General features: G+C 51.9%; 1 protein-coding gene across 2 annotated transcripts in view; it reads right to left on the reverse strand.

Annotated features, from left to right (window-relative positions):
* GRIK4 (glutamate receptor, ionotropic, kainate 4) overlaps positions 1 to 15,571 on the reverse strand; it is a 383,774-nt gene that overhangs the window by 260,043 nt on the left and 108,160 nt on the right. For both annotated transcript variants that reach the window (XM_012729818.1, XM_004689170.2), the window contains exon 2: positions 4,891 to 5,022. In XM_012729818.1, coding sequence (XP_012585272.1) covers positions 4,891 to 4,972 — 82 coding nt within the window. In that variant the 5' untranslated portion in view covers positions 4,973 to 5,022. The remainder of the gene's footprint in view (positions 1 to 4,890; positions 5,023 to 15,571) is intronic.

Below are 15,571 nucleotides of genomic sequence, written 5' to 3' on the forward strand. Positions count from 1 at the left end.
TTTACCTCTCTCAATTCCCTTATTATCTTCATCTTTATATCGTTTCAATGTTCTGAGTTTAACATTCTCAAAACAGGACTTGGGGTTTCTTGGGGGACAACAACTAAGTAAAAAATTGTCGTTGTAAGGTGCTTAGGGGGTCCTAGGAAGAAAGAGAATCAAATGAATCCAAGATCTTACTGCTTCACCACACAGGGAGAACTTACATAGGGAAGAGCTTCAACTGCTACCTGCCTGGGAGTCCAGGGCCAGTTTCGACCAGCAGGAATTTGAGGCCACCAGACCTGGTCAGACTCAGGTTCCTCATCTGTGCTGTGGATTTTGTTGTTTGTCATTAAAAAATTATTTGGAGTCCCTCCCTGGTGGTGTAGCAGGTTAAAGCACAGCACTAAGAAGCTAAAGCCACTTCAGCACGAGTTCAATCCCTGTCCTGGAGGTGACCACTTGGCTCGGCAGACCTCTCCTGACCCGCCCGCTGCTCCCCTCAGCAGTGTACTTTGTCAGTCGACCTGTCCTGCTCCCCACTCTGTCTCTGGTGAGTCCTCTCACTGCCCCTGCACCTCTGGCCTGTACCCCAGTTCTGTATGCATAAATAAATAAATCTTTAAAAAAATTATTTGGAGGTAAAAGTATCACAGAAAGCATGAGATTCTATTAGCAACAATAAGCCCTTTCCTCAGTTCCTTCACCCAATATACATGCTGTGACGGCTGAGGTGATGGGGGGGGGGGTAGTCCCGGTGTGTCTGAGAGTGCACCGGCTGCCTCAGAGTGAAGCAGAAGAGACAGCTCTGGAGACAGACAGGTTCAAATTCCAGTATCTGTGTGACCTTAGACGCATGATTTAAACGGTATGAGTGCCCATTTCTTCATCTGTAATGTGGGGTCATTAACTCTGGTGTGAAGAGTGCCTGAAATGTGTGAAAGACTCAGAAGAGTGCCTGACAGAGAGGAAGGCCTTTCCAAGGCAGGATATTCTGGTGATTATTACTGTTTAGCACCATATCCTCAGTGCATGGCATGCAATAAATATTCGTGGAGGGAATGAATGAATAACTGAATCACTGTATTTACTATTGTAGCCCCAACTTGCGTTAGAGTCCAGTCAGCTCTTCAGCTTGTTTCTATCCTCTTTTAAGTAAAAGGAACAAATGGATTTTTTTTTTTCATTTTCCGCTGCCCCTTTTTTCATCGACTCCCCCCAGTAAGTCCACCTCTTTAAGCACAGGGAAGGCCAGAAGAAAGTGCTTTCCAACCGCGACACTGTACTGAATTAGCATGGGGAAGCTGCAAGGGCCATGGGCTCAGTCACCATCACATTCATGGTGCTTGAGCAATGTACTTGGTCTTATCAAGCCTGTGCTCGGTGGCTGCTCTCCCATGACGCTAAGTCTGCTGGGAAAACAGTGAAACCATCGCGACAGCCTGCTGTGCATAGAACAGGTGTCAGTATGGGGGTGGGAGGACGATGGGAGTAGGTGACTTCCCCAGGGAGAGGCAAGGTGGAGTGATGGCGGGGGCAGGGCACTGGGACCCGTGCAGAAGACCGATTTAAGTCAGTGATGGCGGGACAGAAGAGGAGGGAGAGACAGGATAGGAGGAGGAAGAGGAAAAGCAGGAGGAGATGCAGGAAGAGGAGGAGGAGAGGGGGGCGGAAGGAGGAAGAGGAGTTTTCCAGAGAGAAGGGGAGGAGCTGCCCTACAGGCAGCACCGGGGGAGAGGGGAAGGCGGAGGGGGCCTCCTGCCTCACTCTGTGACAGTGAGTCGTTCAGAGCGGCTGAAATGAGAGGGGGCAAGGGAGGGGTCAGGAGGGGTAGGCCGGCAAGTACCCAATGTGTGAGGAACAAGGGCAGGCTTCGCTAATGTCAGAAACATGCTGGGGAGACCAACAGGTAACGACCTTCCCATACTGACGACATGACGCTTCCCCTGGGGCAGGGGAGACGGTGGTGGGCAGTGAGGAGAGCACTGTCAGGAGTCAAGGGCGCTGGGGAGGGCCAAGTGGCTGCCGTGTGGCCTTGACCAAATGATCGCCCCCTTGGGGCGGCTTCCTCATCTGTGAAATGAGCAGGTTGGAAAATGGGCTCCTTAGCATCCTTTATGGCTCTAGGATATTAGGATGATCCCTTCAAGTCACGGAGGGCTGCCGTGGTGGGGCGGGGTCCCCTCAGAGCATTTATTAACTTGTGCTTCCCACAGTCATCACTCAGAGGACCCAGAGGGACAGAAGCAAAATCAAAAGACATTTCAGAAGATAGATGACAGAAGGGGGCTGACATATGTGTGAGAGTTTGGGGAATTTATGCGGACAGCCTTGCAGTCATAAATAAACTCCTTTTCTCTTACCCAAAATCTCATTCGGGGGGTAAACACTGGACACTGTAATTTGGCTGTATCTCCCGCCCCATGCCTCACTTGAATGAAAAACAGCGGTCCCAAGGCAGGGTAATGGGCTAGGCCGCCTCTTTACAAACATCCATATTGTCAGCGGCAGACAAGCGGGGCTGAGGATGGAACAGGCGGGACAATTTATCTCTGTGATTCCTGGTCTCTTCTTGAAGCCTTGCTTGCACAGCCATCTATTCTGAAGCTGGGGAGGGGGCCACTGGGGAGCGAACCCAGGGGAAAAAAAACATGGGGAGAAGTGCCCCTGGGGAAGTGGAGCAGAGCACCCCCTCCTGCCCAGCCCCCCACCCCCGCCCCAGCTTCTTGAGGACTTAGGAGACCCAGGGCCGTCCACTCGGCTCCAGCCATCTGTGTACACGGCTGCCTGCTGCTAAGCACAGCTACTTGTGTTTTCTTGACCTACTTCTCTCGCCATCCCTGCCCTACTCCAGATTCCCTCTGGGGTCCATGTAATTAGCACCTTTCCATCCACAGAGATCAGGAGACTTTCAGAAAGCTTCTGGGCCCCAGGATAACCAAGGAAACAAGAAAAACGGATCCTGGCACGGCTGTGGAGGCTTTTCTTTTATTTTCTTTCTCTTTGTTGGCTTAACTCCGCTTCCTGGCCTCGCGGGAGTTAGGCCCGGTTTGACCTTGCCAGTCAGCAGGGCCCCTGGCTGGAAACCCGCTGGCAGTGGCCTGGCATGAACCAACACTCCAGGCCGGGGGAGACTTAACAGAACTGGACGAGCAGTGCTCCGAGTGTGAGGGTGGGAGTGCGAGGGGTCCCTCTCATGGCCTCTGTTGTTGGCATAACAGCCAAGAGGGGGATCTGTCAGCTCCACTTTCTGCTTCCCTCCCGGAGAACGAGTGTCAGGAGAGCTGAGGCCGGGAGGCGCCAATTCTGGCTCAATCCCTTTCCGTTTCCCATTAGCAACAAATGGAAATTGATGGGTTACCACTTTATCCGCTCATTTAGAGGGGGAGAAAACCCTCCGCAAATGCTGAATAACTGTAGGCATCTTATAAATTAAGCATCTTAAGGATACGCACCGCTTTGCATTGCTGCTGAGCAGAATTAAATTAGGTTTTGAAGTTTCTGTAGAAATGAATGGGGGAGAGGGAGGGAAGGTTTTGTTTTTAATTCCCGTTTTTTCAGCTTGCAGAGTGGAAAGCCGAGGGCAGGGTGGTGGGGAGAGAACCGAGTCACCTGTCGTCTTTCTGACTCCAATCAGCTGCTGTTGCAAATGCATGAAGAGACGAGCCCATGTTCGCAGACTGCAGCACAGCCTTGGCGAGTGACACCCAGCCTGGCCAGGCCGTGGCTTGATTGCACTCTTCCCACGCAGGCCCCCTGCCCATGACCATCCTCTGGGACCTTAGCACAGCCACCTGACAACAGGAGGAGGCCAGGAGCTTGAAGCCAGCGCCCAGGGCTGGGCATCAGGACAGCTTCCTTCTAAACCAGCCCCTGACGGCAGGCTGAGGGCTAGGGTCCAGGACCCTGCTTTGTTCAAGGACTCTACGTTCTTCCCTCTCACTCCCCATTCTGCCAGAGGCGCCTTGGGGGTACATCAGGATAATCTGTCTGGGACTTGGGTCCCTCGGGAGCTCCTGTTGGCCTGGCCCTGGGGCTGCTCCTATAGGGGCCTCTTGCCACCAACAGCCAGCCTGCCACGACTGCTCCACTCTTCTGTCCACACTGACCCCGACACCCATACACACGGAGCACGCCAATCCCTGACATCTCATGTCTGCCCTGGGCCATCAGGTGACTCTCTGCACTGTCTCCCTGTGCCTGGTGCTGGAACTGGGTCCCCAGGACCTGGAGCAGTGGTGCCTCAGCCTGCAGTGCCCAGGACCCTCTTCAGCCTCGGAGGGAAGAGTCACCTGGATTCCCAAGGCCTCTGGGATCCCAGGTAAAGTCAAGACTACCCCAGGGATGGGGGTAATGATGGGGCAAGGGGCAGTGCCCACCCACAGCACAGTGGGCACCTTCCCAAAATGACAGTCAGGATACACATTGCCAATGACCCTGCCCTCCTTCTCCAGAACCAAGCCAGGATGAACAGCCATCAAGCCGAGGCCGGCCAGGGAGCGGCGCCCATCGGTAAGCGGGACCCATGCTTCATCCAAAGTCAACTCCTCAGAAAGCTTCTGGGAATGACCAGAAGAGAGGAGAGGTGATTTCTTCTCTCGTCTCCAATCTGGGTCTGGAATCCCCCCACCTTCATGGAATAGCTGCCCCCTAATCAGCAGAGCTGATCTGGCCACAAACTGTAACAGGGACTAGTCAGCATCTTTAGCCCCTCACCGAGGAAGCTGGGCAGGTTGGCCAGATGAGAGATGGGTGCCGGTTGGCTACCCCCATTCCCACCATCACCCCGCCCCATGTGAGCTCAGGGAGGCACAGGGCAAGGCGAGATGTCCTCTGTGGACACCAGAGGTCTGGGGAGCGGCAGCCCCGACCCAGCTGCCCCTGGGGTGTGGTATGAGCAGCACTTACCAATCCTCAGGGAGTGCGGGCTGCAGGCGACCATCACGAGCCACGCGGGAAGCAGCACCAAAGGCGCCGAGACGCGGGGCATCTTCTATAAATCCTCATGGAGCCCTCTGCTGGTCTGGGCATGACATAACTCTGCAAGACAGGGGTGCCAACAGTGAGTCCCAGGCCCCTGTCAGAAGCCACCCGACCAACCCAATGACCCCAGCTCCCCTGACAGCCTTTGTGGTGAGAGGCAAAATCCTTCCACAGAGCTGCCGGGCCTTCCCCCACTCCTGAGGCACACAGAGGGCTCAGGTCCCTCACCCCACTCAAACAGGTGCAGGCCAGGGTCACTGAGCTGAAGGAGCCTCACAGCTCCACTCTGTAATAATCTCTACTTGGGAATACAAGCTTCATCTGCTCTTAAAGAACGGGAGCCATGCATGAGCAGAAGGGGAAGGTGGCGGGGGGAGGGGGGCTTATGGGATTGCCCCCAGATCGATCCTCGGCACAGGAGAGTGGTGTGGAAGGGGGCTGGGCTTCTCCACTTGCCAACTGGGGCCTTTTGTGTGACTCTTCTCAGGCACTCATCTCAGCAAGCATGGTTATGGCAGTTTTGCCTGCACGGTGGAGTTGCCTGAATGCTCACTAATACAGGGAACGCCACCATGCCTGGCATGGGGCTGTTCACATGTCAGCGGTCCATCCCAGCAAATGCTGAGGGCAGAGGCACACAAGCACACCCTGGCTGGGAGCGGGTTCCCCCTGCTCCAACTGCCTGCTGGGCTCGAGCCCCTCCTCACCCTTCGCCCACCAGCTCTCTCCCCCTTCCCGAGATGAGTGCCCAGATGGCAAATCCAGAACTTGGAGAGCACTGCCTCCCCCCAAGGCAGCATGAGTGTTATCCCCTCACTGAGACCTTTCTGACCTCTTGAGGCCTGAGACAGACTCTGTAGGCTGCCAGTCCCACTCCCATCAGTGGGGTGAGGTGGGGCTAATGAGCACTAGATAAGTAAATCCCTTGGTTGAGCAGTAATACGAAAATGACTCCTCCTGCCCTCCCTTAGCTGGACAATCCAATAGGAAAATGGGTAAAAGACCAGAACAAATATGTCATTAATGACTATCGAAACTTGTGTCAGCACTTATAAAGGTGTTCAGCCTCAATCGGCATGGGGACAAAGCAATTTTAACCCACAATTACATAGCACTATATACCTCCAGAATGGCTATTAAAAAATAAAACAGGGCCCTCCCTGGTGGCACAGCAGGTTAAAACACAGCACTAGGAAGCTAAAGCGGGGCCCTCCCTGGTGGGGCACAGTAGTTTAAAGCACAGCACTAAGAAACTAAAGCTACTACAGCATGAGTTCGATCCCCACCTGCCCCGGAGGTGACCACATGCATGGCAGACCTCTCCTGACCCGCCCGCTGCTCCTCTCAGCAGTGTACTTCAGTGATCTGCCTGTTCTGCTCCCCACTGTCTGTGGTGAAGCCTCTCACCACCTCTGGCCTGTACCCCAGTTCTGTATGCATAAATAAATAAATCTTAAAAAAAAAAAAAAGCTAAAGCCACTTCAGCATGAGTTCAATCCCCACCATGCCCCGGAAGTGACCCACATGGCGAGGCAGACCTCTCCTGACTCGCCCACTGTTCTCCTCAGCAGTGTACTTCCTAGATCTGCCTGTTCTGCTCCCCACTCTGTCTCCAGTGAATCCTCTCACTGCCCCTGTACCTCTGGCCTGTACCCCAGTTCTGTGTGAATGAATAAATAAATCTAAAAAAAATAATAAAATAAAATAGTATCAAGTGTTGGCACAATGTAGAGCAACTGGAATACTCATGTGGTGACAATGGGTATGTAAATCCTTAAGACTGTTTTGCAAAACTAGTCTACTAGAGATTTACACTTACCCTGATGACGCAGGGACTCCACAATTTGGATCTAATAAAATGCATATGTTTGCTCACCAAAGAGGTGCAAGATCTTTCATGCAACATTGAGTTTCCCTAACGTGGTAACTACCTATAGGCTCAGCACCTCGATGAAGAAATGTAGTGTATACTTACACAATGGAATGTTATGAGGCAATGAAAATGAATAATCAATACTGTACAGATGCATCTCATAAATATAATGTTGAATGAAAAGAAACGAGGTCCAAAAGAGCTTCCCCACTCCTCAAAAGCAGTGCATTCTTCTGAGACCTTTCCTAGGCTAACATGGTATAAAGCAAAGAAACAACTGCCATTCACTTATGTGGAAAAATGTCTGTATACTTCCAGACACCCCAGAATAATCTACTAAGTCACACCATGAACCAGCAAACCTAAAATCACGATGACGAGAGTAAAAGCAAGAATGATACAGTTGTACAGAGCCTGTAGAAGGCAGTTCTGGAGAAGGAGCTGGGCGGGCTGCTCTCGCTGCTTGGGGGGTCACTGGCCTCTAGAATGACTGCTGCAAGGCCATCAATTAACCCATTTCATTCTTTCCATTTATTGGAAAAAGTGGAAGCCCCTTCAGTACAAACAGGCACTGAGGTAAGTTGTTCATAAAACTGAAGTGGCTGAAATCAAACTTTTGAAAAGCAGAGGATACCTGCAGCTAAATGTGATTGCGTCTCAACAGAGTCCAACAAAAAAAGAAGTCCAGGTAGTCGTTGCCCTTGCGAGTGGGTAGTGACTAGATGGGGACATGGGGGTCTTCTAGGGTCCTGGTGATGTCCTCTGGGTGCTGGTGACACAAGTGTGCTTTTACGAAAACTCGCTGAGCTGTGTGTGTCTATGATTATGTTCACTTCTCTCTGCTACTCTTCAGTAAGGCACCCACCACCACCACACTCAGTGTCCAGCAAACCAGCACCTCTGTAGTCAGTCTCTTGTGCACGCCTACTCCCCTCTGCCCGAAGGAAGTCTTCCCTCCCTCTGCCCCCCTCCCACCCTCACAAAATCAGGCACCCTTGGGTGCCATCACAGCAGCCCCAGTGGTCTGCTAGCAGCACCTTCCCTGTATTGCTGCTGCCTTTGTGTATCACACCCGGCATCGTGGTGGGCTCCTTAAGGGCAAGGACTATTTCCAGTTCCGTGTCCCCAGGGTCCACTGATATACAGAGGGGCACAGTACACGTCTGTCCAGGGAAGGGAAGGATGCAAGCAGGCGCCTGCTATGGGGAGACAGAGGGAAATAATGGGGAAAGGGATAAAGGCAACTCTGCCATTGGCAAATCAGGTCCAGAATCTTTATCCTTTAATTCATGGGTATTGGTGCAGGAACAGATTAAAGCAAAACAGTCTCGAGGGAAGCTTGACATTCTTACTCATTGCAGATAAAGCTCATGGTTCAGTGATTATCTCCCTACTAGAATATAAGCGCCATGGAGCTGGGGCAGTGGGGAGAAATCATGCTTGTCTCTCTCCTGGGGGCCAAGAACAGTGCCTGGCATATATTACAGTCTCAATAAATGTTTGCTGAGTGGATAAATGAATGAACTGTCAAAGACGAAAGAACTGTAACAATCTGGTTAGGCTATCTAAAAGTAATACTAAATATAATAATTTATGTCAAACGCCTCCCATTTATGCCCGATCAGCACGCTACACAATAATTATTATGCAGACCGCTAAATAGATGTCAGATTAGCCTGTGTAAATTTTATTTGATGACAGAACTACGCTCTGTTCATGCAGGTCTGGTTTTTGTGGTTCACGGCCCACAAACCCGGCTGATACTGGAGGCCACATGTAAGGACAGCTGTGGCCAAGGTCTTGAGCTGCTCTGGGGCCTCAGCCATGTGACTCAGTGCACAACAATGAGAAGTGACCTCCTCCCCAAGTTAACAAAATAAAGAGAACCATCATGTTACCTGTTTGTAGGGTTCAATGATTTGCATAATTCTGTGCACAGTCTTTAGCTTATTTAATCCACAGAACAAGCTCTCTTAGAGATGAGGAGCTGAGTTCAGGAAAAGTGAGGTCAAGGTCACACAGCCATCACTGGGCAGAGCCTGAGCTAGCCTGATCTCTGACTCTCTGGCATTTCTTCCATAACTTAACTGCTTGGACAAGAGAACAATAACATGATGCTTTTATATTCTTCATCAGAACACACAAAGAAAGCACACAGTTTAATGTTTACATGAATCAGGTCTTCTAATCTGTGGTCTTTACCAACTGATATTATTTTAATAATTTAGGGATAAAAAGAAAGAGTGATACAGCATGTAGCCCTTCTTCCCACTGACACTGCCCCTTCCTGGGGAACCCCACATCCACGTATGGTTGATTACTACCTGCTTCTAAGTCAGCAGCTCAAGCCCAGAACTGTTGCACTTAGCTGCCTCCCAAAACCTCACCTGATGTCCCACAGCACTGCAGAGGTGACTGGTCCTCAAGAGAAGGAGCACCCCAGCAGGTGTGTCTCCTGACACACCTTCCTTCTCAGTGGGAGCACCACAGTCCACTGGGTACCAAACCAGAAAACTTGTGCATCCTGTTCCACAGCCCCATATTTAATCAGTCACCACGTTCTGACAACTCTGTTACCTAAACCCCATCACCACTAACTCCCCAGTCCAGATACTTGTCAGCAATAGCCAGCACCTCTGCGCTAGCATCTTTCTAGTCTTCCTCCCTCCGGCCTTTTCCTCTCCTGTTGGTTTTCAGCTCAGCAGCCAAGGGTTCTTTTTAAAAGGCAAGCCTGAAAATGACACGCCCAAGCCCCCCAAATTTTCAAAAACTCTGCGTTGCATCTGGAGTCAAGGAAAAGCCTCCTCTCTTCAACATATTAAATCTTCCATGATCTGACCCCTGTTCATTTATTCTTAGCATGCAGCCTACTTTGCTTGACACTCAGCAGAGCTCAACCCTCCACTTTACCTCTGCATATGCTTCCATGTACAATGCAGTCTCATCGCTGGAAGAGCCAAATCTGTTTTTCAGGCTCACTGCATGGCCTCCCCACTGGGGCTTTCTAGTGTACTGACCTCCCACTTGGAAAATTCCTATTCAGGGCACACAATCTGCTTACGAACCTATCAGTTGTGATGGCAGGGACTGTGGCAAGCACCTAGCACATGATCTGGCATAGAGTAGGTGCTCTATTAATACTGGTTAACAGGATAAATGAACAGATGTATCAAAAGTCATTTTTCTGAGTTAACCAATAATAGACAAGTTTTCAGTTTGGCTTGTCTATATTCTGTAGATTTGTTGGATTAAAACAAATGTTTGCCCTCTCTGGTGGCACAACAGGTTAAAGCACAGCACTATGAAGCTATCTGAAGCCACAGCAGCATGAGTTTGATCCCTGCCCCGGAGGTGACCCACATGGCACAGCAGACCTCTCCTGACCTACCCGGTGCTCCCCTCAGCAGTGTACTTCAGTCAGTCTGCCTGTTCTGCTCCCTACTCTGCCTCTGATGAATCCTCTCACCCCCCCCCCAAACCTCTGGCTTGTACCCCAGTTCTTGTATGCAAAATAGGTTAATCTTTAAAAACAAACAACCTAAGCAGACATGTTGTTGTAGAATTAAAAAAAAAAAAAGGGTAATCATATGATCATATGCTGAGAAAGCGGGGGAGGCAGCTCGCTCTTCACAGTGAAAGGGCCGGGGCTGATGGTCACAGCTAAGGGCACAGGTTCAAGTCCTGCACTGACGTTAACTAGCTGCACATATAGGCAGATTGTTAACTCTCTAAGCCGCAGTTTCTTCATCTATATGATCTCTATGATGATGAAAATGCCCTTGTAGATGTCATGATGATTAAACAAGGGGCTTGCCCTGTGTGCTGTTTGCAGGAAGCCTGCATATGAACTATTTGTGACCATCATACCAACACTGTAAGGTGTTGCACATCCATTGCACAAAGGTGCAAGTGGAGCTCAGAGAGGCTGGATAAGCCTTCCATAGCCAACGACTGAAGCAGTGGTGCTGGAGCCCAATTCCAGAGTGCCTAATCATAATCACAAATCCTGTGCTCCTCCCTCAGCTAGAGCTGAACAGGCTTCACTGACGGGATGGAAATCCGAAGAGGACACACAAGTATGGCTTCTGCCTTCTGAGCATCTCCACAGGCCCCGCCTAAGGAGGGCTGGGCCTCAGCCCTGTACATAGGTACCTTGGAGGGCAGAGAGTCCAAACACAGACTGCCCTGCACAATGCAGGCCGCTGCCGCAGACAGGCTGGGGGGTCAAGCGCATCACAGAGTGAGGGCCCCTGTGAAGGCAGGCCACCTCATTCCAGCTCCGGATCTCACTAGGGGAACACTCTCCACAGCCCCTCAGAACCTACTTCCTTGTGGGGAACCTGGGAACAGCAATGCCTACCTCATGGGGTGGTGAGCACCAGGACCGCAAGGAACACGTTGGAACTTTCCACCAGTGTTCCCAGCACCTAGCACAGGCTGGCCCATAGCAGGCACTCAAAGGTATCTGTTGAGATAATGAAAGAAGCCAATCAGACAGCCCATGTGGAAAGGCCCTCGGCAGGGAGTGTTCATGGGACTCGCATTCAGAGCTTTGCACACAAGGAATTTACAGTCCAGGTGCCATTTCTCCATGGTGGGGGCTCTCCTCTGAGCCCAGCCCACACAGTCAGCAGCCACCGAGCATTTAATGCAGACTGGCTGAGTTCAGGCTTCTGACCCCTCAGCTCGACTCAGCCCTTACCTCCCCCAGCCCCCCGGGATGCTTCTCACCCAAACACCGAAGATGAGGCTTTTTCCAGAAGGGTCACCTGCTTTCCATTTTTTTCACAACCTCAAAGATTGGCCAACTTTTTCAAGTGAAAAGATCTCCTAGTGTCTCTTTCAGATTAAAACAGCCCTGACCAGTCTTCTCTATGAATATTCTCAGTGCTTGCTCTGTTGGGGCAGGGACTTCACCCTCTTACTCGCAGCCAGACCCCCAGCACCTTGGCCTGATGTGCTGCTGAGAGCAATAAGCACACAAGCATGGGGTTAGTCAGCCTTGCGCTTATTATGCCTGAAAGGTTGGGCACAGCGGGAGGTGCAAAGAGACATTTCTTTTTTTTTTTTTTTTAAGATTTATTTATGTATGGATACAGAACTGGGGTACAGGCCAGAGGTGCAAGGGGTGAGAGGACTCACCAGAGACAGAGCGGGGAGCAGAACAGGCCGACTGATGCAGTACACTTTTGAGGGGAGCAACGGGCATGTCAGGAGGGGTCTGCCACCCATGTGGGTCACCTCCGGGGATGGGGTTCGAACTCACACTGAAGCAGCTGCAGCCAGTTTACAGTGCTGTGCTCTTACCCGCTGCACCACCAGGGAGGGCCCAGAAGTAGGTTTATTTCTGCTCTCTGGTGAGGTTCACTGACCCCAGAGAGAGTTGAGGTCAGAGAAGTCCCACTGAGGGAAGGGTAAGAGGGATTTATGGGCCTAGACAGAGGGGGAGAAACAGCCAGGTAGAAAGTTTTGACAAAGAACTGGAAGTTATTTTTCTGCCCGGACTTGTGGTAACTGGTAGTGACGAGCAAGTCACGAGGTGATCGCCCCCAAATATCTGCTTCTGCTTGGGGTAACTCGACCCTTACAATGCCCTCTCCCCATGACTAGGCGAGCTAGTGGGAGTGGAGGATTATCTCTCTGAAGCACACCTCTTCCTGGCACACTTGTTTGGTGCCACCCTGAGTAGCGGCTCAGTGAATGTTTGCAGGTGCCCGACCAGCACCCCAGGGAGCACCACCAGGTGCCCCTGCAGCTGGCAGCTCACTGGTGGCAGGCGGTGCGCACACTGCCTGACCTCCCAGGCCTAGCGGGGTTAGGCTCTCTCTAGTCCTCAGAGGGCTATTCCACCATTAATCACGATTTTGTGGGGAGGGGAGGAAGAGAGACTGACAGCCACCAGCCGGCGTTTGGTGGCAGGGAGACAGAGGAAATCAGAGGCGCAGCCAGATTAATTACAGGTTTTCTCTTGGCTGTGGGCAACAAGATCTTGATTACTCCTCATTACGCTCCAGGCTCCTCAAGACAAATGAATGTGGGTTTCTCTACTCTCTGACCCCCCGACTGGCAGAAACTCCAGAAGTAGCCAGCAGTTGGGATGGAGTGTGTACAGTGGCTGGTGGCCAGGGCAGGGGAGTAGGGCCGCTCCAGGCCCTGTGACCTCCCGGGTGGAGGGGTCAACCTCAGCAGCCTGATGCCGTTGGGCAGCAGGTGTAAGCGGCCGGCTCCCTGCTAATGAGAACCGGGACACCGGCCTATTCCTGGGAGTCAGGAGCCTAAGGCATTCACCAGCCCCAGGAACCACTGCTGAGCCTTGGCGTCTCATTCTGTAAAATGAGGCTCTCTGAGGTTCTTCTAGGCTCTGAAAGTCTGCAGTTCTAGAACTGTTCTTCATGGTAACAATACTTCCTGGATATTTACTAATGACATGCAAAGCACTTTTCAGACTCATTGTTCTCAGAAGAACCCCGCGAGGCAGACACTTGTCCCATCTACAGATCTGGAACCCAAGGGTGGAGAGAGACCTGTCTACATCACTTAGCTGGGGAGTGGCGGCCCTAACCACTGCTCTCTGCACTTGCCTTCTTGAGGGATCCAGAGCCTGCACCCAGTTCTCAAGGGACAGGAGAAATGTTGGATGTGATTCGGCAGTTAGCAAGATGCTTAGGAAGACAAGTGAAAGGCTAGCAGATCTTCGGCCTGTGTACACATTTTGCTAAGTGGCGGGGCATGGGGCAATAACAGAATGATTCTGGGGGTGACCTTTGGTAATGTGATGATCCTGGGTGTCCTCAACCTTTGGGATTCACCCAGGAGTTTGTGGGAGTCCCAATGTGGCAATTTAGCCTGGGGAGCTTGCAATGGCTTGGAAGCTGAACCTGGAAGACAAGTCAAGGTGAAGTCTAGCCCAAGCTTGATTTAGGGGTGCAACAGTCAGAGAGCACAGCCCTGCGGGTATTTGCTAGCTCTCAGGACACATGACAGTGTTCCCAGTGCTCAGGCACTAACTGGCAAGATGTCAGGAATCCAGTCTTGTTACCTCTCCAACCACCTCTGTGTAGATTTCAGGCCGAAGCCAACAATCCCCTCTATATGAAGTCCCAAACCTCTGGCCGGTGCGGACACTCCTGGTTTCTGATCCAGGCTGCCTTCATAAGCTGGTAACTGAGCCTTGAAGGGCTTTGTTTCCACATGTTCAAACTGTGGGCGACAATCCCTCCTTGCAAAGTGACTGCAGGAGATTTGAGGGGTGATGGAATCCATAATGTGAACTTCCTTTCTTTCCTCTCCCCCAGATGTAGGTTGCCCTCCTGCGCCATCCCAGTGCCCCCCTCGCCTCCCGACAAGAGGGCTCCAAAGCCCTTGCTAGTATGAATCCGCACCCTCGCCCCTCCAAAACACTGGCCCCAGTCAACCCTGTCTCAGAAGCTTTCCCAACAGAATTCAGTCCTTCCTCACTCAGGCTCCTAAGGAGAGTTAGGAGGGGGCAAGCTGTGTACACTTGGGACTCAACTCCACTTCCTGGGGCTTCCATTTCCTCCTCAGTAAAATGGGAAAGTCACATTCCCACCACCTACCCTCCAGGGGCACTAAGAGGATGAAATGAGATGGAGAGTTACGCTACAGGTGAGCGCAGTGCACTCCAAGTCAAGCCCCTTTACCAGAGAGCAGCTACAGCATATAAGTGTACCTAACACCACTGTGTGTTTATACTGTATTCAGCCAGCAGACATTTCTGCGGTATGTCCACTGTGGAGCAGACAGAGTCCAGACATACAGCCCCCGCCCTTGTGGCGCGTACAGTCTAGGAAGGTGACAATCCTCCTCCCGAATCCAGGCAGCCAGGTGCCCAGCTAAAGCTGGTGGCAAATGTGCAGAATCCAACATACGGTGACAGGGGACCCATGTGGCAGGACAAGGTTCCCCTGAGGCTATAATGCTTGCCTTGGGTGAGTCAGGTCCTTTGAAGGGGGGCAGGGATGGGCGGAGAAAAGGAGACCCCCCCCAAGGGGGCACAGGAGGAGCCCAGGGCTGCTGCTTGATGTCTCTCCACCCTCTTTCACTCTGTGTCTATCTCTGTCTCTCAACACCAACCCCAGGCCCCAGGCCCAAGAGAATGCTCTCCCCATCTAAAGCCAGTTACCTCCACTGCAAAGCAGTGAGGCGGGGCGATGGAGAGAGCTGATCACCAGGCACCAGGAGCAAAGGGATGGAGTGAAGGGCAAGACTGGTGAAAAATGTTCTTGGCATTTATCTGAGGCCACCAGGCCGGGCCCTGGGGGAGTGAGTGCCTAGCAGGGGCCTCGTGAGCAGAGGCTTCGAAATGAATAGTTCAGAGCTGGCGCTGCTCATAACACGGAGCACAGAGGCCCATGAGAGTGGCCACGGAAGACAGACAGATGGAGAAGATGGATGCAGAAAAACTGCCTTGAAGGACAGCATTGTAATTACTTCTGGATAAACAAGCCCTGGTGGCCCTGCTCGGGGTCTGTCCAGTGTTGGGAGGGGAGGGACTGTCCTGGAGAAGCCAGTCTGGGCCTTGGCATGAGGGGGTGTGCACGGCAACCTCCCAGAAGGAGATGTGGGGAGAGCTGGGCCAGGCAGTCAGGAAAGGAGGAGGGTGGGGGAGCTGTGTGGTGGGTACTGGGAGGAGATTCAGAAGATGACTGTCAGAAATCAGAGGGGGTATTGCAGACACACAACAGTCTCCAGCCTCACGGAGGTCAAAGCCAG

Source organism: Condylura cristata, unplaced genomic scaffold, assembly GCF_000260355.1.
Source record: "Condylura cristata isolate star-nosed mole 26May11 unplaced genomic scaffold, ConCri1.0 scaffold00025, whole genome shotgun sequence".
Taxonomy (NCBI): Eukaryota; Metazoa; Chordata; class Mammalia; order Eulipotyphla; family Talpidae; genus Condylura; species Condylura cristata.